A 26,112-nucleotide genomic window follows, 5' to 3' on the forward strand; every position below is an offset into this window, starting at 1 on the left:
TGGGTGCACAATGTCTAAAACAATCGATAAATTTGGCAGAAAAAAAAAATGGGGTGGTAATGTCATCCGAGGTCCACCCGGCAATGGATTTAAATTAACAAAAGATGGTCATTATGACATGCAAAGAAAAATATTGAAAAATACAAGCGAACCAATTGACAAGAGTGATTGTGTAACTGTATCATACCTTGAGGGGGAAATTAACGGAACAAAGGAGGTTATACTTCTAGCCCTACAAGCTGCAATACAATCCACAATAGGCAATATTGCTCGCGATGCCCGTCAAGCATTTGACGATAAAATTGCAGAGGCTCGGATAACTTTCACTCGTAAATTTGACAAACTTACAAATGATGTAGACATAAAAATGTCTGACATAACAGCGTCTACAAATAAAAAATTTGATGCTATGTCAAACATAACAGCGACTACAATGAAAAAGTATGATGTACTGGAAGAGAGAGTTGAAGTTTTGGAGAAAAGCCATAAAGTCAGGCCATCAGGTGGAGTGGGATATCCAGGACTGAACATTGATCCAAATATTAGAATAATAGAACCAAAACCAAAAGCAACAGATGACGTATTAATTGAACCAACATGGTGAATAGTGAAGTGGAATAGCCTGCCTGGGCAGGGCCTGATTAAGTTAGGTTAGGAAAAAAAAATGTGTATTTGAAAAATTAATAATGAAAGTTATCAACAAGTATTATTATATATATTTCAATGTTCCTGAAGTGGCATTAGTGATGTACTCGAATTCTGACTTGACATGTTCCCAACTGTTAAAATTTGAAAAAAAAAATTTAATTTGAAAAAAAAAAGCAAATTTGAAAAAAATTTTTTGAAATTTGAAAATAAATTTTAAAATTAAAAAAAAAATATTTTTTCACAAACCTATACCTTTTGTCATTACTATTTTTCGTGTAAAATTGAAAATAAGTGTAATACATTCAATATTACATAATGAGATTACAACCCGTTCTTTTCTTGAAAAATATCAATCCTGCGAAAAAATTAATAAAGACCAAATTTGTTGGAAATTGAATTCTCTACAACTTTTGTCATTACTATTTTTCGTGTAAAATTGAAAATAAGTGTAATAAATTCAATATTACATAATGAGATTACAACCCGTTCTTTTCTTGAAAAATATCAATCCTGCGAAAAAATTAATAAAGACCAAATTTGTTGGAAATTGAATTCTCTACAACTTTTGTCATTACCATTTTTCGTGTAAAATTGAAAATAAGTGTAATAAATTTAATATTACATAATGAGATTACAACCCGTTCTTTTCTCGAAAAATATCAATCCTGCGAAAAAATTAATAGAGACCAAATTTGTTGGAAATTAAATTCTCTACAACTTTTGTCATTACTATTTTTCGTGTTAAATTGAAAATAAGTGTAATAAATTCAATATTACATAATGAGATTACAACCCGTTCTTTTCTCGAAAAATATCAATCCTGCGAAAAAAATAATAGAGACCAAATTTGTTGGAAATTAAATTCTCTACAACTTTTGTCATTACTATTTTTCGTGTAAAATTGAAAATAAGTGTAATAAATTCAATATTATAATAATGAGATTCCACCACTCATTTCTCAAAAAATATCGATTCTACATACACACTGAACATTAAATACCCCCATTATTGATTTTAATAATATAGATTTACAAAAAATAAAGATTTTTTTCTCCAGTCACAATTCAAGTAGATGATCAATGCCGGTTCTATGACTGAGGATGACCAATGCCGGTTCTATGACTAAAAATTTTTAATTTTATGTTTCATTAAAAAAAAAAATTAACAACACACTGTAGTCCCCGCCCACTCTCCTCCACTTTTAGCCCCGCCCCCTTCCCACCATTGCTCGCCTCACCCCACAATTGCGCATGCGCGCCCCCACCTCACTCCCACCACTCCCACTTCTGCCTACACCCTGAGGAGCACACTTCTCGGCATTCAGTACGACAAGTCTTCTCATCGAGTGCAGTCCAGCTACAGCAATCTACTACAACACCAGTCTAATACAGCAGTCTTCTACAGTCTACAACAAGCGAATTTTGAGTAAGTTATCAATGTTACTTTTTCATAACAACTAACTTTGTATTACATTTTCAGAATGGAAAACTACACGCAGGAAATCGACAACGCTGTGGCATCGATCATACCTGTGGATGTTGAGGTGGAGCGACCAGGCAGCCCTGACATGTTCGAGGGAGACGAGGTGGCGATGGTCCAAGAGGTGAAGGCTTCAACTTCGGGTGGTGTGCAGCGGCCACGCAGCCCTGTCTCATTTCAGGAAGACAGGGTTGTTAACAAAGCCAAGCGGCAATCTGCAGCTAAGGTTGGTCCTATTCAAAGGTATAGGAGTAAATGCAATAGGACTAACCCTTATGCAGGTAGTTGGTCGACCGCCAAAAGGAATCCTCCGAGACGTCCCACACCGCTCGCATTGACAGTGGAAAGACGGAGGGCATATAAGCCGGTGCCGAGAGTGCCATCTCCAGGTGAAATCCTCACTCAATTTGCATTATCAGCGATGTTGACACCCATGGAACTCACACCGGTGCCTGATCCTGCCATGGAGGTCGTGCCACCAGTGTCGAAGCCTGCCGGGGAGATCGCGCCACAAGTGCCACCAGTGCCGGAGCCTTTCGGAGAGGTTAACCCCCAGGAGATGGAAACTTTCCTACAGAGGTGTAGGGATGTTGCACTTGCTTCACGAAATAGTGAGGCCGCGTTGGCTAGCATTTCCCGGGAGGAGAATGAAATTGCTAGCCAACGGCGCGAATTGTTAATGAGGATGGCCGAGCTAGATCGAAGGACTGCAGCTCTGAAGGAAAGGCGGAAGGCAGAGACCTCTTCGATAGAGCTCAATAATGAACTAAAAATATTTATAAAGAAATTTTTGAATAAAGGGAAATAGTTTTTAGGTCAACTAGGATAGTTTTAGGATAATTAGGTAGCATGGTAGTTTTAGGTTTGTAATTATAATTTTAGGAATAAAAAACAAAAAAAAAAAAAAAAAGAAGTGAAATAAAGGGTGTACATTGTTTTGGTTTGGTACACATTGAACAATGCGATGGTTGGAGCATTTTTCTTCACTTCGTCTTTTCATTATTTTTCTTTTTTTCCATTTTCAATTCCAAGTTCTTTCATCCCCACTCCTCCCCACTCCCTTTCAAAAGTATAAAAGTAGGAATTGTCTGTTGGAATATTCAGTTGATCAGCCACCTTCAACATGGAACCTGATTCAACTACTGAGCCGTACAGTGACCCAGCGCATCAACATCCTTACTGGTCTTCTATCCATGAAGGATTCGTGGACTCCACAACGGCACCTCATGACATTCCCTTCGAATTCATGAATAATGACTACAGGGTGCAGGTTCAGCATGTCACTGGGAGTGATGAAGCTGACTTATCGGACAGGGATTATCCGGATCCCTACCAAAGGGATGACGAATGGGGTGACCCACCGCCTGTAGACATCACAGATGAGGATGACGACGACAACGAAGATGACGCTGGCGACATCAGACTTCCACCATCCCCAATCCTTATCGAGGACAGTCCTCCGCCATCTCCTATCCTAATTGATGACGATGATGTCCTAAATTCCGACGACGATATGTAATCGTTTCCCTGTTTCTCCCACCCTTTCCTTTCCTTTCCTTTCCTTTCCTTTCCTTCCACGGAGTACACACTTTTTTGGTTGGTGTACACGAGGCACTGCGAGGCTGGGGCAGTGTCTTCCTCCCTCTCTCTTATTAGTTTTTCATAATAATCACTTAGAATTTCTCATAATAATCGCTCAGAGTTTCATGAAGATCGTCATTTTTAATGTTTTCGAATCTCAAACACTGTTCTACATTTACACTTCACCCCCTCCGTTTCATTTCTTCCAATATAAATATAGTATCAATCCCAGTTCTACATCATTCTTCCACAATGTCGATTGCTGATTCCACCACCGAACCGATGAGTGTACCAGAGTCTTCTATGATGAGTACAGGACCCATCCAGGTACATGAAATAGATTCTACGTTTGATCATTTCAGTACAACCTTCGCAGAAATGCTGCAACGCATCTACGATCTTCCTGATGATTTCCGGAACGTATGCAAGAGGAAGTAGATGAGTTAGACGATCTACAGGATAACGAGCTAGATGATCATGCGGACGACATAATTAGTATATCATCTGATTCAGATGAATCTGATGAATATGAGGACGACATCATCAGTATATCATCAGATACAGATGATTCAGATGATGACACCATCATGATTGTTTCTGATGATGAAGAGCGTTAGTCCATACCATTGTATGGATTAATAGGAAAAACAGCCCTTTTAAGGGCTACAATTAAAGACAATAAACAACTATTTTCAGAGCTATCATTATACTTTCAATCAGAAATAGGTTAAGGAGTGAATGAATGAACTTCAGGATCGCAAGTCGACTTATACGATTGAATAGGAAACGGAAGTGGTACGACTCCCACCTATCACTTGACTCGTTTTAAGTGGGAGAGAAGGATATGGCATCTCTAGTCGATGAAAGAGTGGGCTAGTTGACGAAAGAGCGCATGCGCTAGTTTATTTTCTTCTATAAAAGGTGAAGTATCAGTAACATCATCACCTTTCCTATCCACATTCTATTGCTATCACATATCATTCCTCCAAACCTAAATAATCATTATCATGAGCTCCATGCCACTATTGATTGCTGAAGATGGTTCACCACTTGTTGATATCGATCACACTAATTTTGAAAATATTCCAGTATTACATTTACAGTCTCAAGACTCGATAAGTGATTTTGATATTAGCGACTTCGTTAACTTCGCAGATGTGCCGGAACCAATTCAACAAATTATCGTTGAAACTCCAATCATTTCACAATCATCATCATCCAAACACCCTTCATCTACCCCCCCTCTTGGTGTTGATAAAAAATCCAGAACTAGCAAAAGGAAGGTTAATAATGCATCTTCATCGATTGTCACTGAGTTGAAAGAAAAAAAAACAATCGAAAAGTGGTTTGCAGGAGAAAAAGCCCACAACGAAAAGTGACAGATCGAAGAGGAAGACAAAATGTGAACCCAAAGAAATGAAGGGTGATTTGATGACTGAATCGCTATCTTCTTTCACTCCATTACTTCGGTTTGGAGATATGAAAAAGAAAGCGAAATGCCGTCTTGTAAAGGCGCAAAAGGCTATTGCTGAACATGAAAAGAGTGAGCAAGCTATTAGTGTCAATAAGGACACTCTTCAAGCATTAGATGCTAAGATTGCATTAGCGAAAATTGAATTGGCTAACATGAGCAAAGAAGCAGATGAACTACGTTCAAAAATCATGAAAGATGACAAATTCAATCAACGTTCGAGAATGCAAGCACAGGCAGAGCTTGAGGAGTCGACTCGACTTTATGAGACGGCATTATCAGTGAGAGATAATTGGCGAAAAGAGTTGGAGAAAGCATTTCAAAGTGACAGCGATTAGTTTTGGGAATGGTATTGTGTTCTCAATATTGTGAGTTGAAAAAAATTTTAAGCGGGAATGGAGTATACAATTAATTTGGTTTGGTATACACAGAACATTGCGAATGGTTGGGGCAATGTTTACCGCTGCAATATTTTTTCAATTCACTTACATATAATTGAAATGAAAACAATAATGAACTTTAACATTACTTTATTCATAAATACATTATTAGATACATTTAAAGCATATTTGATTCATCAATCCAAGAATTCTGTTCACTAGGAAGTCCTAACCACTTTACATATACTTTATTTTTCCTTTTCTTCAGCACTTTCTCGATCAGATATACATCAGGATTTTCGGTTCGCAATAACTCTTCTTCGTAAAAACATCCTCTAATAGGTTGTTCATTCATATCTTCAAGATTATAGGTTGTGGGAAAAGTTTTATTGATTTTAACAATCTTGAAGAGTTCCGTGGTAAAGTTCGCAGTGTAAGACTTTTCAAAAATATTTTTGTATTTGCTTATTCGTACAATATCATTCAATCGGAATTTGGGTTTACTTTGTTTTTTTCCAACTCCATTGATACCTTTGAATATCAATCTTGTTGATGGATCAACATTAATGGGTGCCATATCTATTGTACGATGAACTTTATTGTTATATCTACTAGTTATAGTTGGAAGAATATCAAGCCATTTGTGGTGACCTCTCATCGAAAATTCCTTATAGAGCCACCCCTTTATTGTACGAATCACTCTTTCTGCTATAGCTGCCTTCTTTGTGCTAAATGTTGAATAATGATTGATATTATATTCTCGCATGAGAGATGAGAAGCTTTTATTGAAAAATTCTTTCCCTTGATCGCTTTGTATGTGTTTGGGGGAGTATTTGGCTTCTTTCAGTACATGTTTCATTACATTAGTTACTGTACTACCTGTTTTATCTTTAACTGCTACAGTCCACAGATATTTGGAGTAACAATCTATCACTACAAGTATATATCGGTATCCTTCATTACTTTTTGCATAAGGTTGCAGTTCAGCTAAATCTATTTGCCATAGATCTGCAAAACCTTTGATGGTGGTTATTCTTCTACGAAAATTACGTCTTGCAGGTTTATGTAATTCATTAACAACTTGTCGTTTGACATCACTTATTTCATTAGTCATTCTATTTCAATATGATTAAAGAGAAAATGTGATAATGTTACTGCATTGAATGATAATGTGACAGTGATCATTACATGTGAATATGTTAATATATTATACCTTCTTCACGTAATTCTTCAATTATTGAAATTATTTCATTGTCATGTCCTGTATGACCAGCTGACTTTGAAGCTACCAATAATCGTAGGCGAGCAACTAACTCTTTCGGTGAATTCCAGTACACATAATTCACAGGTTTAGAATTATATATTTTCTCCATTTTCACTCGTTTGAGTGCTCCACCAATTTTACTTCTACTTCTTATTGGATATTGTCGTGAGTCTAATAGAGGTTTGATAACTTCACGAAATTTTTTAGAATTTGTATTTTTAAAACCATTCTTCTGATGATATTGTTTATATGGAGCATTCGTTATTTTCAATATTTTGGAATATACTTGACGAGTTTCTTCATTATCAACATCTCGTGGATTCTTCAAAAAGATCATATCATACAATTCTGGACTACCTGCGCATTCATATTTTTTCACTTTATTAGCATCCCAAAATGAAATGTTTCCATCTTTGAAATACACCACTAGACTTCCCATTTTCAGCTTTTGTGTAATAGGATCCATACGTACGCCAAATGTTCCATCATATGCTGGATTTCTAGATTTTATATTATTCAAATGTTTCATCAAAACATCTTCACCACTTTCATTCATAACAAGTGAGATGTCAGGATCCGAGGAATCGATGTGGGACGATGATGGTGTTTCGAATAGAGTTGTTCTCATATCGTCTTGAAGTGTGCTCGTGTCACTATTCACAGATAATACACTACCAAAAGATTGTTTTCTTCCTATTGGAGTACTCATGGGATAATTTGAAGTAGATTGAACAGTTCCATGATTTGGTGATAACACTGGTGATTTAGAAATAGCGTTTGATGATAAAACATTCAATGGTTTCATTATGGGCTCATACAATCTTTCAAGTGTCGTACGATTTTCAATATTATCATTCTTGATAGAGTTGAATTTCTGCCTGACAGCTTCTGTTGTCTTTACTAGTTGACGTTTCAAATTTATTTCATTGTTTTTATTTTCAGGATCTTTTTTTGTATTCATAATGCCCTTTTTTTGAATTAAAGCTTAATTCGTTGGTGAAGTGACCTCTACAATATTCAGTGATCGAATAAGTTCCAAAAACAAGATCATGGGTATATAAAACTATCGAATCCTTTGCGATATCTACCTTCATCTATTTTTCTATCCTTATCAATGACTAGAAATCCATATTGGTCCTCCCAGCATTTAACACACATCAATTGGAATTGTTTGAATGTTACATCGGGTGAAACATGATCTGAATAAATGTGATGTAAATTCGTCTCATCTTGTTTGAACATTATAATGAAATTGGTATTGTCACGCACTAACTGTTTGGGTACCCGTGAATATGTCTGTGCTAGATAAAAACAATCAACATCCTTATGACGTCCCATACAGAAATATGATCTAATAATATCTTGCTTTTCACATATCACATCATCGAAAATGAAAACAGAATTAGGCTTAGCGTCGGAGGGTTCCACTATTTCTGCATTATTGCTGAATGTATAAAAACCTAATCCTTTTATAGGTTCCAAAACACTTCGCAAGTACTGATATTTAGGTTGATTGAGTGATTTCGAATAGAGATACACATTTCTAAATCTCAGTCCTTGTGGGTGTGTTAATAGTGATATTGCATTCGTCTTTCCACAATTTGAAGGTCCTATAATGAGTCCTCGAACTGATGATGGGAGTAGTGGACCATGTCTGAATACCCTTTGTCCATTCAATCCACACCCAAATTTCTCATCTAGATTATCTACAGCAAACTTTTCTTTCTGTTTTACAATGCGCATCGTGCCGTGGTTGGAGACTATATAAATGTTATTAGCTTATTCATTTCAATGTGTACCATCAAACGATACGGACGTATTGAAAGTGATCGTAAAATTAAAAGAAGTTGTGGTTTTGTTAATGATTTAATAAACAAACTTCCTTTCGAATTACATCTACCCGGAGGTTATCAATACTGTGGACCGGGTACAAAATTGAAACAACGTTTAGCTCGTAACGACCCTGGAATCAATAAATTAGATATTGAATGCAAAAAACACGATATTCAATATTCTAAGCATCCATCCGATCTTGCAGCAAGACATTTAGCCGACAAAGAACTTGAATACAGCGCTTGGGATAGGGTTAAATCGAAGGACGCGAGTATTGGGGAAAGAGCAGCTGCATTACTTGTCACCAACATTATGAAAGCGAAAAGACATATGGGCATGGGTTGTAGTACCAATAAGAAAAAATGTAAGAGGAAACAAACGAAGAAAAATAAAATTAAAAAAGTTGCATTTGGTGCTGGGATAGTCCATAAAGTGCGAAATGTATTGAAGAAAGCTGGTGGGAATCAATTTGTGACGAATAATAGCAAAAAAGCTATCACTGTGGCATTGCAGGCGGCACGTAAATACCTTAAAGCTGCCGGTGGAAAGAAGAAAATCCGCACACCACGCATAATTCCTGTTCCCAAGATCGGTGGACTTTTACCATTGATACCAATTTTTGCTGGACTATCCGCACTAGGAAGTTTGGCGGGAGCCGCTGCTGGTATTACCAAGGCCGTGAATTCGGCAAAAGCCAGCAGAGCGGCTTTAATGGAAGCCAATCGTCACAATAAAACCATGGAGGCTGTAGCATTAGGCAAACGCGGAAGTGGAATATATCTCAAACCATACCGTAAAGGTTTAGGACTATATTTAAAACCATACAAAGCCACAAACAAAACAAAAAACTAATTGAACCCCTACCTCAGAGGCCTCTTACTGATCTCGATCTCAGTTATTATGCACAAAAAATGAAAATTCCACATTTTCGTGGTGTTTTTATGCGTGATAGATTACCATCTTCAGGTCCAAAACAAAACGAGACAGCTATTGTTAATTTAGATGGAATAAGTGGACCAGGAACACATTGGGTGGCATATAAAAAATGTGGGAAAGAAGTCACATATTTCGATAGTTTTGGAGATCTACCCCCACCATTGGAATTGACTCGATTCTTTCGAAAATGTTCGAATGTAAAAATCAAATATAACTATGATCGACAACAGAAATTTAATACAGTTCTCTGTGGTCACTTGTGCTTGCAGTTTCTCTCTAAATAATTTTCCAAATAAAAATGGATTCAACACCAAAACTGGATCGGGAGGCTATCAAGGGAATGGGGTTTTCACTTAGAATGTTTTCAAAATATGGTACCTTGAAAAAAATGGATAAAGTGATGCTTGCAAATATGCCTAAGGAAGTGATACTTGCATGTGTTGCACATGAGATTGCATATGTTTGGGAAAAGTTGCCTAAGCATCTGCAAGATGACATCGATATAATGAAACATAGATATTGTTATGAGCACCACCACCACGATCAAAATTCAGAATCGGATGTTAATGACGGTCCTATACCTCGGAAATCTATGTGTTGTATTTGTAATATAGAGGATGTGAATATTGGTATCAATAAAAATGATACTTATTACAATACAACACCTTCCAAAAAGTGTAAATTGTCTCAAATGTGCTGTTGCTGTGTACAATAATAAATTGAAATGTGTTTCAAAATATTCATCAGTCATGTCACGAAAGTTCGAGCTACAAGCTGTCGGGACAAGTGTCTTGAGTGCGGATTTTTTTCCACCTATTGAATTGGATAGGAACAGTCGTTATGGATTAGGACTTTTGGGATTCTATGGGTGCAATACAATCAATAATATAACTGAAGCTAATAACTTACTTAGTTTTAGAATCAGTAATGACAACTCATCGATACCGCAAAAGTTGACAATTGAAATTCCATGCGGTGCTTATGAAATAGAAGAGATCAATGCCGTCATACAGAAACATATCATGTTCAGATTGTTTCATGATAAAAAACCAAATGATGTCGTTGCAGATGATATTTTCTATCTACACGCCAATAATAATACATTCAAATGTGAAATGCGATCCAAATATGAAATTGATCTGACACATCCAAATTCAATAGCAGAAATGATGGGGTTCGCTCATGAAATATTTCCACCAAATCAGATACATGAATCATCATTACCAATAAACATTACAACTGTGAGACTTATCCGCTTAGATTGCAATATAATATCTGGTTCATATATAAATGGTGAAGAATCCCACATTCTTTTCTCATTCGATATTGATGTTGAACCTGGCTACAATCTCACTAAAGAACCACACAGTATTATATATATGCCTGTCAGTCCAGAAGGTCGTCAATTGATTCACAACATTACAGTGCGTATTTTGGATGAAAAAAATAACCTTATCGATTTTGGAAGTGAAGAAGAGATTTTCATTATTTTGGAATTGAAGAAAATCGAATAACTGTTGTTATGGGTTTCATTTATAATAGACAAAATCGCATTGAACAATCCCAAACGAGTTGCACTATCAAAAAGAAAGGTGTGCATAAAAAGAAGCTCATTCCACAAGTGTATGCTAAACAGTTAGCACATAACGCTCTGTCTGTGAGTGATCTTAAATTTTTGAAATCGATTGGATTGAAAGTGAGAAAATAACAATGGTGCTCGAAACAAACAATGAAAAGTTGAATATATTCAATGAACCAGTGCTCGATCATTCTCTCATAAGTTTACATGAGCACACATATAAGCCCTATGGATCACCGCTATTCAGGAATTCGGATGAAATCAGAATTGCAATCAATAATCAAGATGTTATACTAGATATTGCCGAGAGCTTCATTTACATAGAAGGTAAATTCACCCCCAAAGATGTAGCGAAAACATGCTATCTCTCGAATAATGCAATTGCATTTCTCTTTGACGAAATTCGTTATGAAATGGGTGGTGAACAAGTGGCTGTTGTTAGAAAACCTGGGATAACATCTACAATGAAAACCATGATATCATTTGGACAATCTCATGCTAACACATTATTGACATCTGGTTGGGGACTTTCACAATTGAAGCAAGATATCTTGGATACAAACAGTCATGTTTTTAGTGGAAAACTACCACTGAAATATTTGATGGGTTTTGCTGAAGATTACAACAAAAGTATCTTGAATGCCAAACAGGAATTGATTTTGATTATCGCTCGATCATTCAAAAACTCATATATAGGTGAGGTTGATGCTGATTTGGAAATAAATAAAATCGAATGGAAAATAAGACATATTGTACCAGATGATAAACACAAGCTCAAACTTTTAAGTAGAATAAACAAAAGCGGTCTGAATGCCAAAATCAAGTTGGCGTATCGTATGTGGGACCTCTATGAACTACCATCATTACGTGGGACTTCTTCAGACATATGGGCCATCAAAACAACTAACGCATTGGAAACTCCTCGTTTTGTCATCATCGCATTCCAAAGTACTACCACATCTGAAGATAGAACACAGGATATTACAAAATTCACAACTGCTGATATCAATAGTATTCGAGTATACTTGAATTCTGAAGTTTATCCATATGAGCGTTGGAATTTGAATTTCGATAAAAAACTTGATGCTCCTGCTTATTATGCTTTTGAGAGTTTCCAGCGAAGTTATTATGATAAAGATATGAGTGAACCTCTGATGGACATTGGACAATTTAGAGAGAATCCACTATTCGTCATCGATTGTTCTCATCAACCGAATGCAACAAAATCATCAACTATTGATATAAAGATTGAGTTTGAGACGAGGAAGACCAAGTTTCCAGACAACACTAAAGTATATGCATTAATTTTGCATGATACAGTCTTAACATACAATGCATTGGATGGTTCAGTTCATAGCAGATATTGACACTTTTTTTTTTCACTCTATCATGTACTGTTTCATGATCTTTTTTTTTTATTTGTAACTGACTTATATCATGTATTGTATTTTATATCATATTTATTGTTTTGTAATCATTTTCTATTGTATTTCATGAGATTTAAATAAATAAAACATGAAAATAATACAAAGTTTTTTATTTGACATTATTTATGATTTACAGGAACATACAGACTATCTAAAATAACTTCTTCCTCATAATCATCATTTTCGCGACCATCTTCAATTTCCTCTCGATTTTCATCATTCAATTCAAAGTGATGAATAATCCATTCTGGCAAGTATGGTTGGAGGCTATACAGGAATCTTCTTAGGTTCAGTTCAATCATAACATCACAAAGTTGCCACAATTCCAATTCATTATCCAAAAATTTGTTACAAACTTCTGCACCACTCCAATAGTTCTCAGCATCACGAAGGCATAATTCGATTTGTTTTTCATCATAGCATACACTCATATCATAATTGCTTGCATGTTCGGCTCCATCACCCAACACCTTCAATTTAGACGACAAATGTTGAACCGATGATTTGAGATCTACAACATCGACCCAATCTTGACTTGCGTACTGCATCCACATCTTTAAATGGTGGAACTGAAATTGAATAAAAAAAAACAATAAGCAACCTCCAATTTTTCAGTGATATAATACTCACATTCCCATTTTACTTGTAGTTACAAAGTGAGTGTATTCAACTAAGTTAGTAATGTTTATATTTCCATATAATTATTATCATCTAATATATGAATATTATAAAACAATAAGAAATTCATTATAATTACTATTATTATTCAATCATATTGAATTTGACTAGAGTTAGCGTTTTCACACCAAAAAAACTTCGTAAGCTATGACCTAAAGAAATTCACTATAAATTATTACTATTATTATTCAATTATATTGAATTTGACTAGAGATCGCGTTTTCATGCCAGCAAAACTTTGTTGGCTCTGTCCTAAATACATCATGGTATATTTACCACCTGATGAGTTGATACAAGATATATCGTCATCACTGAATTGCAACGAAATACGTTTTGGTAGCCATGTTTTAAATAATTTATCATTGCTCACATCTTGCAAAGTTAATAAAATTGATTTACCAAATCGTGTAGAATAAGTTGACATATTTTTAATTATGAACACTTCATCAATTGGCAATGATGATAAGGCCTTTTGCTCTACTATTTCAACCTCCTGTACAATCAAATTATTAATTTTATTCAAGTCTACTTTTGAAACGGACATGATGAAAATATATACGAAAATATAAACAATTTCCAACAGACAAATACACTCACCGTCTTCCTTCTATTACGAACTGAATAACACTCTACCAATTGCTAACTGCTGCAGATATATTCGTCTACTGATTTCATAGTGTGCCAGGCATTTCTTTTATATTAAACAGTGTGAGTCACCCCCACCATGAAACCGTGAAAGATTCACATTGCTAGTTGCTATCCACTAGAGATGCCTGACGTCACAGCCAAGCCCATCTCCCAACTTGATGCGATAACAGTTGCCGGTACGAGCAAGCAGTGGTCGTTGCGGTCTCGGAGAGGGTAGACGCTAGGCAAACGGTCCTCGGCTGCCGTTGTGTCACCATCGATAGCGGGGCTAGAGCGAACCTTCATCGCTTCGGGAGAGGTGAGGGCAGACCGATGAATACGCATTACTCTGCCACACGTCGTGGAGTGAACATGTCGCTCTCTAGCCGTTGAACGGTTATTGCTGTGACGTCACTCCACTACTAACTTGGTGCCCTAACACCGATGGAGCATTTATTACTTGGAGGATCTTCGAAGTATGCAGACGTATGTTTGTACATAGACAAACAAGCACATGATGAAACCCTGTACCGTGCATTCTCCTACACACACACACACACACACACACACATAAACACACAAAATCTCATATGAAAAAAAAATCTGAACGATCCATGCACCAGACACTTCAAGGTCACAACGCCTTGACTTCACTGCACAACAAAAAAACTTCACCAAACAACAACCAATAAAAAAAGCAATTAATACGTCATAGTGGTGGGGGGGGCCGAGAATCAGCTGTAAACAACTACTATTCGGCTTCGGAAGTTATGGATATCTTTCATGAAATACTTGGCATGTTCTACTTGCAATTCTATTGCACTCACCATAAATTATCAATAAATTCAAGAAATCTTCATTACTGTAACCTAATCTTGACATTATTCTATTATAATTGGTGGCTATCACAATCAGTCAAAACCACCAACGAAAGTCTGACGTTAAATAATTGGTTTATTTATTTTTCCAAAGCACACTATTAAAAAATATTAATGTGTACTGTTGTACGTTAGAGACCAATACCTCAATGTATACAAATTGTAACTTTTTTTAAGGTAGGTACATACCAATTTCGAATTGACTGATCTGAGACAGTTAAAAAACTGGATAAAAAAAAATATCACTAAGTATAAAAAAAATGTTGAATATCCAAAATAAGTGATGAATTCAAAAAAACGAGCAAGAAAACCACGTCAGTTTCCGTTTGAAACAGTTTATCTCGAAAACGGTTCAAAATAGAAATAGTATTATCAAGTCCCTGTATGAGGCAAATGAAAATATGACTCGGAGTGAAGATCACTCCACTTCATTTCAAATTTGATCGTTTTAGTGCAAGAGAGTTCAAGATTATCAGCATTTATAAAAGTTCATGTTTGGTAAAAAATATCGAAATTAATTTATATCTTCTAAACGGTAATAGATAGATATAGGGAAATAGTATATGAATTTGTTGACAAAGTGATAATGAATCATAATATGATATTATATACGGGGAGTTCCATTTGAAAAATCAAAGAAGCCGCTACTTTATAGTAGAAGCGACAACGCCACTTCGTCTGAAATATTTTAGGCGTGTAGGTCATATTGATTTATGCATACTGTGAAATTTTCAGGTTGATCCGTTAAATAGTTTGTCAGAAACGGCTAATGCACCTTCAAGTTAAATTTTCATATAAATGAACTATACTGAGTGTTTCAATGAGTAATATGTTATTATAATTCAAAGGGTGCAATTTTTAACATTTTTTCACATGTGTCATAAATATTTCTTTCTGTTTTTTTGGGTATATAACCTTCCACAATCTGATGGACTATCATAGAAAGAAATATGGATTGTCGAATCTTTTTTATGAACTCTATGTTACCCAAATTATGACACGAGCTAACTGATTATAAACTCGTCCGTATAATCAATTATATAAGGTAGTAAAAAACAACCTCTTCTTGCTGATATCATCTAATACGAAATAATGAATGACTGGGCTAAAAGTAATTTCTATTCTAGCTGTTAGAGTTGAGTCGGAGTGACCGACGTTTCCTTGAAACGTTGATTTGAATGGACAGAAGACTTTCAACTTGATAAAATTTACCTTTACATAAAATGATATCGAGATGGTAACGATAATGAGTGGGCACCTGTCAGTGGTGTGCCGAGTGTTGATTTTTTCATTTTGGTTTGCAGTTTAAAAACATATCGAATAACAATTTGCTCTTCTTTAAGAAAGCGAAGAGGAACAACAATAAAATAATAAACAGCATCAATTGCTGACATGTTTTTATAACTATCTCTGATTGAACGTGAAGATTAACTGTTTTGTCTTCGTTTTTATATTGCAGAAGAAAAAAATGCTTGTTGAAAGTATGTTTTTTATCGCGTCAGGTATTGATGATGCATGTACTCGTATAATGATTCATTTTCCCAAGTGTATTCAAATATGCACTATTATATTCAAACATTTCCCGAAAAATTTTCATGTTCAAAGCCATATTATTTCAATTTCACCATACTTCACCTCAAACTTATATACAGAGTGTATCTTGGGATGTTTTAATCTATTTCAGGTGGTGAAAACGAACGTATGTCAAAACTTACTTCGTTTCCGAGTAAAAAGTGTCAAAGTTTCACTCAAAATATTGGTTTTTCATCAATAACTTAAAAATATTTTCGCCGAGTTTAATGAAACTAGGTGTGTTTGTTGGCAGTAACAAGTTGCTTATTTCCATTCAAATCATATTACGCATAATAATTCCTGTGGAAAAAATTATTGTACGCCACTGTTTTTCTCCAAGTTTGATACTTTTATTTGATTGAAAAATTTATAAAAAACGTGTTTGAAGACAAGATTTCATACAAATGCATCAAACTGAAAAATGATTTTTTCATTAGTTTGATCTAGATGATTCTGTAATACATTTAAAATCTCTCCGCACAAGATGATCTATTTTGTATCCGTGGCAAGCATCTTACTCACAGAATAACATGGATCAAATAATGGGAAAAATTATTTTTTGATGTTTAGTGAATTTGTATAAAAGCTTCCGTCTGAATATTGTTTTTTTATAATTTCGATTTTTAAACATTTTTGAAGCGGAGTAAATAAGGAATAAAAATTATTTACTTTTGATTTAATTATCTGTAAACCCAGAAAGAATAGGCGGGAGTTTTTGGTGATCATCTCAAGGGGCCGCAGTTTCTTCTTTCTCGACTGAATTGTGTGATGTACCTTTGCTAGTAAGACGAAATATGTGGTGTATGCACGAAAGGGCACCTGCTCGTTTCAGTGTAACCGCTCGTGAATATCTGATACTTTTACTCACCAGTGGATAGGTCGTGAGATACCTCAACCGTGGACACCTAGGTCTCCAGACTTGAATCATCTGGTTTATTTCTTTCGGGGATATTTTAAATCGTTCGTTTATGTGACACTAGTTTACGATGAAAATGACTTGAGAAATATAATTATGTGTCATTCTAATGTACGGCACAGGATGAGAAGAAGATTTGATGGGGATATTGCAAGTCAAGGTTCTCATTTTGAGCATTTGATTCAATTAATTTTCATTATTATCTATGCTATGTATGTCACCTATATTTGGAATAACGCAATCGAGAAACATGAAGGGTCAAGAGCTGTTGCGATTGATATTTCCAAGACCTTTGACTTTGGGTTTGGGTGGGTTTGCTGGCCTAACTTCGATGCTATGGCTTGTCGGATCATTTTTGAGTATGGCTCTCCAGCTTCCTCAAAGAACGTTTCCTGCAAGTAGCCGTTGATGGATATCTCTCGGACACTTTTACCATCAATGCTGGTATTCCCCAGGGATCCACATTGTATCCGACCTTCTTTTTATTGTATAACAACGACTCTTTCGAAAAAAAAAACAAGAATCCAATATATTGCTCTACTGACGACAGCACACCTGTCGTCAGCTGGGTTTGGGACATCGGCAGCGGATGCACATCTTTACTGCCAGCAGGAGGTTGAATATCTTAATGAGGATCTTGAAGTAATTTCGAATTGGGGTGAAAATAACCAGGTTCAATTTAATGCTACAAAAACCCTGGCATCGGTTTTCCCCAAAAAGATATCCGAACCTGTCATTATCATATCCGAACCGGATATGATAATGTCAGGTAAGACAATTCCGCTTTCTGGTTAGATAAGTTTGTTGGGGGTTAAAATGGACGCCAATATGTCTTGGCACAATCATGTCGCTGGAATTACAAAAGCCGCTTCTCGAAAGCTTGGAACACTGTTCCGAACCAGAAAACTGTAGACAGCTCAACAACTTTTGCTTTATAAAGCTCAGATCAGACCTTCTTTGGAGCATTGTACTCATGTATGGAGCTCCGCCCCCAAATATACCCTGAAGCTGCTGAATTCCATACAGAAAAAAGCCATCCGCCTGACTGGAGACGAGAACATCACTTGCAACCTTGATAGTTGGAGGTTGGAGATTTATCTGTCTTCTATAGATACTTTCACGGGAAGTGTTCGAGTGACTTGGCAAATTTGATTCCACCAAGCGGTACATATCAGAAATACGCGAAAAACTGTGGCTGCTCATCGTTTTGAGGTTCAATTCAGTACACCTCGAACTTCACTGTTAAAGAACTCTTCCATCTGGAGAACTGCGTTTATGTGAAATTAACTTCCTAAAAACGTTTTTCCAAATGGATTTAATCTCCAGCCAATGTGAATCATTATTTTCGCACAGGTACCGCTCTGAGATTGCCTCAAGGAGTTTCCTGTAGTACTTGTGTTTTGTCCTTATTAAAATGAAATAAAAATTAACTAGCAGTTTGGATTTATCTACTATTAAAATAGAATGTCATTTGAAAGTTTGTTCAAATGGCGACTTGAATTATTCTACGCCACTGATTCTAATTCGATAAAGCTATTTCAAAGGATATGAAACCTAACGAAAACAGTCGGTGCAGCTGTTTTCAGTCGCAGACCCAGGACACACATATATATATATATATATATATATATATATATATATATATATATATATATATATATATATATATATATATATATATATATATATATATATATATATATATATATCAACCTGCTTAGGAACCTGACTGTATTTCAAGCGGAAATTTACGCTATTGAATTTTGACCCGTTTGTCCTTCTGGCAAACATCAGTTCAAAGGGTAAGGGAGCGAGGCTCCAACCTGACTAAATTCAAGATGGATTTCGAGTATTGAATTTTGTGGAGAGATTAGAGGAATCCAACCTCCTACACAACTCAATAAAAATTCTCAGAAATACTCAACATATTGCCTCTGGTCTGGATTCCTGGCCATACTGGCCTGGAAGGCAATGAGGCTGCTGACTCCCTTGCAAAGGAGGTTGCTGCAAGCAGCTTCATCGGACGAGAACCTGTCATTGGGATCGCTTTAGGTCTTGCCAAACAAAGATTGAACACCTGGATGGCAAGAAGATTTATGGACTTCTGGCAGAATCTTCCAGGATTGGCTCACTCCAAGGCGTGTAATCACCCTTCGAAGCTTAATAACAAACAATTGTTGGACTACAGTAGAGATGAACTACGATGTCTAACAGGCCTTCTTACAGGTCACTGTCATTTAAATCATCATATGCAGAGACTCGGACTGTTGGAACTCTGTTTGGAAAATTTTGAAACAGCAGAGCACATACTTTGTGCCTGCCCCGCTGGGAACCGAATCACGTTTTTAGAGTTCGGCAGAGCCGTACTCTTACCACCTGACCTGAAAGACCACTCACCATACAAACTAATCGGCTTCGTTAAGAAGCTGGGTTCATTTGGTCGAGTGTGAATATGTGTGAGCCACAATAAACCCTTGCGGGTTGCGGTGGAGGATCGAATAGACTCACTCATTTTGGACCTCACCTAACTTAACCGAACGAAAACTGGAATTATTATCCGTTATGTAATTTCATAAAAAGAATCCCCTTGTTACTGCCAACGAACACACCCGTCATTGAAAATGGTAGAAAGACTATTGAGTTGTTAATAAAAAACAATATTTTTAGTTAGACTTTAACACCTTGTTACTCGGAAACGAAGCAAGTTAGGACACACGTTCTTTTGAATTTTTTTTTCATAACATATAATAAGCAATCACTACCTGAAATTAATGACATCATTCAATACACATCCTGTATCAATACAAAAGTTATTATAACTCCATCCAATTCAGTCTAGTTCCTAACCATCTATATCCTAAAAGCATTCCCGTTCATAAATAAACCATCCAGCAGCAGTGAAGAGTAACCGAAGGTGCAACAAACTTGTTCAAGCTGAGTTTCAGAAGTATGAGGAAGGCCCGAGACAGCTGAGTAATGAAGTTATAAATTTCATCTTGAGAAGTCGTAATCGTAATGCATTAATGCATATATGTATATGCATGAACGTATAACGTTAATGACGTGCCCTAGTTATTTGCGGAGAGGTTCCTGTAAACGATAAAGAAGCATGTTGAGCCGTTCGTTTTCTCGTAAAATTATCGTTACATAAGTGGAAGTGTTTGAAGCTTGTAGTTAGTGCATTATAATAACTTCCAAGGACTTTCCTTGATGTGATGTTCTGGAACACGGTCGAGAATGCCAGCATAGAAAGTGGGATAGTATCTCTGAAGTGGAGTGGACAAGTTTTGTCCGATTTAATGTCATTTGCTTTGTAGCTCCATATCTCAATGAATATTTAATCTATTGTTTCGGTATTGACGACACACCGGTGTTGCTCTACGCTCCGGAGATATTGAATCCGTTGTGGGGAACGAGAAGTGCCGAATTTATTGGAACCATTCGTTCCCCACCCTCAGGCTCATCCAAGCTAATAAGCCTGATGTAGTCCTTCTCGATCACCAGAGCAAGACGATATTTGTCGTGGAGTTTTCAGGCTGTCATTCTTGGCTCACTGCGCTTGCTCAGGGCACATGATTCTCGGACCCAATGATCACTTACCTCACGGTGTGGGGAGTGGTCGTTGGTTGATAATGCTGGCGTTCCCTCCCGAATGTATTGGGGCTTTGGGGAATAGGGCCTGACCAGCGCATACTTCGGTATTAAAATAATAGTAGCTTTACTGTCCAACAGTTAACCATTTACAGGGCAATATAAAATTATATTCGAAAAGAAAAACTAATTGTGATTACCTACTTCAAGTACACGTTTGCTATTCCAATAATGTTATGAAGGTTAGTGGGGAATATATCACAATGGGAACAAATGCTATTGAAATGCATACACATAATATAAATTGGAGAATTGAGCATAATGTTAGTTTTTGCTCTGAGAGGTCTAAAAATGGACTGAGATCGTGAAACTGGCCGTAGTACAGTGAAGTTATTTCATTTCAGAATTTTAGGACAGTCAACTCTCTCATTCACAAATTTATATAAAAATATAAGCGACGCACATTTTCTGCGATGCTCTGAACTCAAAAGTTCCAAACGTTCATATATGACATAATTAGTGATACCTCTCTCAGGGTAAGAACCCTCTATTCTGAAAATTAGAAATTTACAAAACTTTTTTTGAACTCTCTCAATGGCTACGTTATGAATCTCATAGAATTGACTCCAGACTATACTTGCATATTCTATCTTCCAACGTACTTAGGTCAAATACAACAGCTTCATAGCTTTAATATTATGAAGAAAAGAGAAACTTTCTATGAACTAAGTTACTTTAATGTATAAGTTTGAAAATGTCCGTATAGGACGAAACTGCAGTAACGTTAGTTACAAATAAAAGTGGTTAAAAACATAGAAAGTTTCAATAATTCTCTTTTCTTTCTTTTGATTTCCTAACACGTAGTAATGGCTACATCCATCAATTTATCACCTAGAAAAATCATATACAACCTAGATATTTATTAATTCATTGCTCAATTATCGTAATAGAAAAAATATGGGGAGAAAGAAAAAAATGTCCATTTTTGACACTCCTTCTCTCTATTCACGCGCAGTTTTATATATAATTCAATTATAAAATATAACTTTCTACCCAGTGAATTCAAGCACTATTCCATTTTCAATTTCAAGAAGAAATTAAAAGTTCATTTTGAATCAACTTGGCTGTTTCCTTACTGGTTATTGATTATTGATTACTTTATAATATAACTCTTAGTCGAATGGTCTTTCTACCCTATTTAATCAATTATTTCCATTCACTGTGTTGTATTATACAGCAATATCCTTGAGAGCTAACTTGTAATTTGTAATCATTTACTTACTTTATTTTTTTTATATACCTTTCATTTTATTTCACTTCAAGTTAATAGGTTAAGTTGTAAAGCAGCGTAAGCTGAACTTCGCCTTTCAACGGCAATCTTGTAAGTCGTGTACGATGAATAAAGAGCATTCATTATTATTATTATTGTTAAATAGTACTTCCATGAGATCCATTGAATTCTAGGTTTCGATACCCTAAAAATAATACGACCAGACAATCGCAAAAATTAACCCATTAAACTGACTAGATGACAAGTTGACAAACATTTGAAAGCAGAATATCCTTTTTTTTATCATCACGGCACATGGTCAGAGCTGAATTTAAGAATTGTGCTCGAATCTTGGATGGATTTGCCATATACGTTAACAGGAGGTGAATAAACGAGTTTTCTTATTCTTGAAAAAAGAACAAAATACTCACTTAAGTGTTTTGGGAATTAAATTATTCTATCTTCCTAATCTAGCCGTATTCATCAGATTCCACTTCAGGCCACCCACCATCTTCAGATACGTCTTTCGCTAGCTTGTCAACTATTGATTGAGAGATATTTTAGCAGACACATCTTTTTTATGAAACTAGAACTTAGCACAGAATTGTTCGCATAACCTTACATTGTTTCAGGCCTTCTCTTTATGATTCTTCTTTGTATGCTTCTTTGGTTACATCTTGACGATTCGCTTTTATCGTTACCTTTGAAATGATACTACAAGTATCTGGTAACTAGAAGATGAATAATTACAACTGCGCCACTTATCACAGAATCTCAAAGATCATTTATGAACACATCAGACCTGTACAGGGGTCCGAACGAAGTCCCATAGGAGAGATTATCCATTAGAGGAAGATATACGCTGGCAACATCTTGATGAGGCGATTTCTTTCCACAATTTCTATTGCTTTGTTTATATTATTACCTCACCGGCTTGTTGGCTACATTAGAATGTTGTCTTTTAGCTGTGAAGGTAGGGGGAAGCTTACATTCTTTTAAATAGCTATACAACTAACTATCTATCTAACTAACTATCCAGTTCCCTCAGCAGCCTTATCTACCAGTGATTCTAGAAGAAGGAATACAATTAACTTATCACTTATTATATTATATATGTAAACTCTGGTGTATATACATATACATAGCGGTATCAAATGATCATTTCCATCTCTCCACGCGAATTTGAAAGTATCAATGCACATAAGTCTACTTGCAGCTTGCACAATAAATAAATTCACTTTCTATCATATTAGAGTATTTTTCCACGACCCACTCTCCGAAAGTAGCTACCCACATTATTTTTCACTAGTAAAACCCCCATCATAGCCTCCAAACGTTGCTTCTATTATTTAGGTTATAAACATCCCGAAGAATCAACCAGGCATTTAGCACTCTTAGAGGTTGGTTTGCGAAATTTCGTTGTGGTGGTTTTAGCCTCGAGAATGAGCCCCGAAGTGGTGGACCTACAATAATCCTGAACGAGGATTTCGGGAGCCTGATGGATACTGACCCATCACAAATCAATCAATCAATTTATTCAATTCACATACATATTCTTGTCTATAATAGATGTTAGCATATCTTTAATAATGATTACAGTAGATGAAAGAAATTAAAAAAATAAATTAATAACAATAAATAAGTGGTGGTGTTCAGTTCTTGGGAAGCGCCTAAGCAAATCTTGTGTTACGTATTTTTCCAGATCTAGAGCAAAAAACTATCCATTTCTTTCAGTAAAAATTAAAAATTTATAATAAAAAAAAAATAGAAAGCAATGATCAACCTGAAGAAGTATTGAACCAGACAATAAGTCGAAGAGGAGATAAATAAAAAAAATCAGACATGATTCAGTGAGTTGATTCAAATATTTCATTTGAGAAATCAAAGTTGTGATCAATGAAGGATCTAATTGTTTTTTTGCGTTCATTAATATTTTTTATATTTCTTAGTTCAATGGGAACTTGATTGACAAGTTTCGGTCCAAAGTAAGTAACAAACCTTTGGGTATATACGTTTTTACAAAAAGGAACACTAATTGTTCTCTCGGATTTGGCTCGGTTGTCGTGTATGTGTGTCAGATATGTGAGAAGCGAGTTCAAAATCCATAGTATACAGTGATAGGTATATAATTTTCTGATATTGAATAAACTAGCCTCCTTATATAAGCTATCAGTTGGATGTCTTCTATCTTTCTTCAATATTATTTTAAGCAATGTGTTTTGTATCACTTGAAGACTATGTAAGTGTGTTTTATTCAACCCACCCCAAACAATAATACAGTACCTTATAACTAATTCAACTAATGCAACGTATGTCATCAGTAATAAATGTTTATTTAGTATGTTTCTGAGTTGACAGAATTTAAAAATAAGTTTTCTAAGTCTTTTCTCGAGAAAATCTACATGTTTGTCCCAGCGTACATGTTGGTCAAGTATCACACCCAGATATTTTATTGTATCCGTTTCCTTTATACGTGGACAAGAACAAACTAAAGGAGTGGCTCTTGGGATGGCAGAAGAACTGAGCTTCAGTACCCATAGGTATTTGATAGTTTAAAACGTATTGGAAATGTTAAACACCATGTTTCGAGGTCTGTTCTTTGCTTTTGTGCAACCAAAACAATTCTTTTTTTTAATCGGATCGTCACGTGTGATAAAAGTGGATCCTCTATAACAGGGGACGTTTAGGACGGTGGTTGGACATCGATGAGCCAATCAGGCGCCCCTCAAAGGCGAAAATTCACCAAAGGAAGATCATGGTTACTGTATGTTGGACAGCGGCCGGTGATATTCACTATTACTTTTTGCAAACGGGACAAAACATCAGAGCAGTGTCCTATTGTGAAGAAATCGAAGAAATGTACCAGCAGTAATCGGCCCTGCTCTACAGAAAAGGTCCGATCCTGCTCCATGTCAACGCCTGTTGAAACGTAGAAGTTCTGTCTCACCTACCATACTGCCAAGACCAATCGTCAACCGACTACAATCTTTTCAAGCACTTCGATAACTTTCTAACCGGTAGAACCTTCGCCAATGTAATCCAGTAATTATTCCTTTTTGAAATGAACCTGAACCGGTTAGGAATGAAATGTCCCATACCGTAACCCTAATAGGTGACGGGGTCATATAATTTATCTTTTATTTGTTTTGCAACAGCGAGCAGATGACCGATGCAACAGTATTCAATCTGACAAAAGGAAAAAGCATGCATATCGAGCACCACCCCGGTCATTTTCACCTAAATAACAAATACCCCAAATTAAATGACGACCACCCTTTTTGTGTTATGATTTATGAGCAGATAATAAAGGGCCATTCACTTTAGCCGCTCAGGAGACACAATAGGGATTGTACTTTATCGGATGAACATCGGCGTAGGGAAGGGGACAATATAAAGTGATCAGGAATTATTGCAAATTGGCCAGAGAAGGTTCGGATTTAACCATACAAATTGGTAATACAGCCTGTTATGACACCATATTTACTTAAACAATTAAGATGATTTTAATGAACAATTATAACTTTAATTTTCGATAATGAAAATAATGGGGAAACGATATGACAGTCACAAACCTTATTTCTGAAAATATTACGACCTGTTTCGCTATCACATCAGTTGCATAGGTAAATAATCAATTATAATTACCTGAAGCATTCATTACTTCTACATTATATCTACAAAGACTAGGATAATTTCCAAGGAAAGAGTTCAGAGTAATGGTGATCTATTTAAATCCAGTTGGTCATTCAGTAAAATGTGAGTTTTTAAGTTCATTAATTTTCAATGTTTCCAAATGATTCAGCTTTGAACCTATATTTTCTATGTGCAAAATTACGAAATGCGCACTAGATACGCACTTAGATGCGCACTAAGAGAAGATTTTCAAATATAACAATTGAAGAGCCCTCCCCGGTGATGAAAGGGGAGCGTTTACATATGAAAATAATTTTACATCACTGTTTTTCAGTACCGCTACATTTTC

At 35.9% G+C, this 26,112-nt stretch overlaps 2 protein-coding genes across 2 annotated transcripts in view; both read left to right on the forward strand.

Annotated features, from left to right (window-relative positions):
- The window catches only part of LOC111505570 (Rap GTPase activating protein 1), a 923,489-nt gene that overhangs the window by 80,623 nt on the left and 816,754 nt on the right, over positions 1-26,112 (forward strand). The window lies entirely within an intron of this gene.
- LOC141485732 (uncharacterized) lies at positions 1,202-3,025 on the forward strand. Its single transcript, XM_074183077.1, has 2 exons — positions 1,202-2,073; positions 2,128-3,025. Exon 2 carries the CDS (start codon positions 2,129-2,131, stop codon positions 2,933-2,935), a length of 807 nt encoding a protein of 268 aa, XP_074039178.1. The 5' UTR covers positions 1,202-2,073; position 2,128; the 3' UTR covers positions 2,936-3,025.

The sequence above is a fragment of the Leptinotarsa decemlineata genome, unplaced genomic scaffold (assembly GCF_025532065.1).
Source record: "Leptinotarsa decemlineata unplaced genomic scaffold, Ldec_3_MD MMD2_P_RNA_scaffold_2, whole genome shotgun sequence".
NCBI classification, from domain to species: domain Eukaryota; kingdom Metazoa; phylum Arthropoda; class Insecta; order Coleoptera; family Chrysomelidae; genus Leptinotarsa; species Leptinotarsa decemlineata.

Bases quoted from the DNA above. Each gene is read 5' to 3' on its own strand.
- LOC141485732 (XM_074183077.1), top strand. From the start codon at position 2,129: ATGGAAAACTACACGCAGGAAATCGACAACGCTGTGGCATCGATCATA.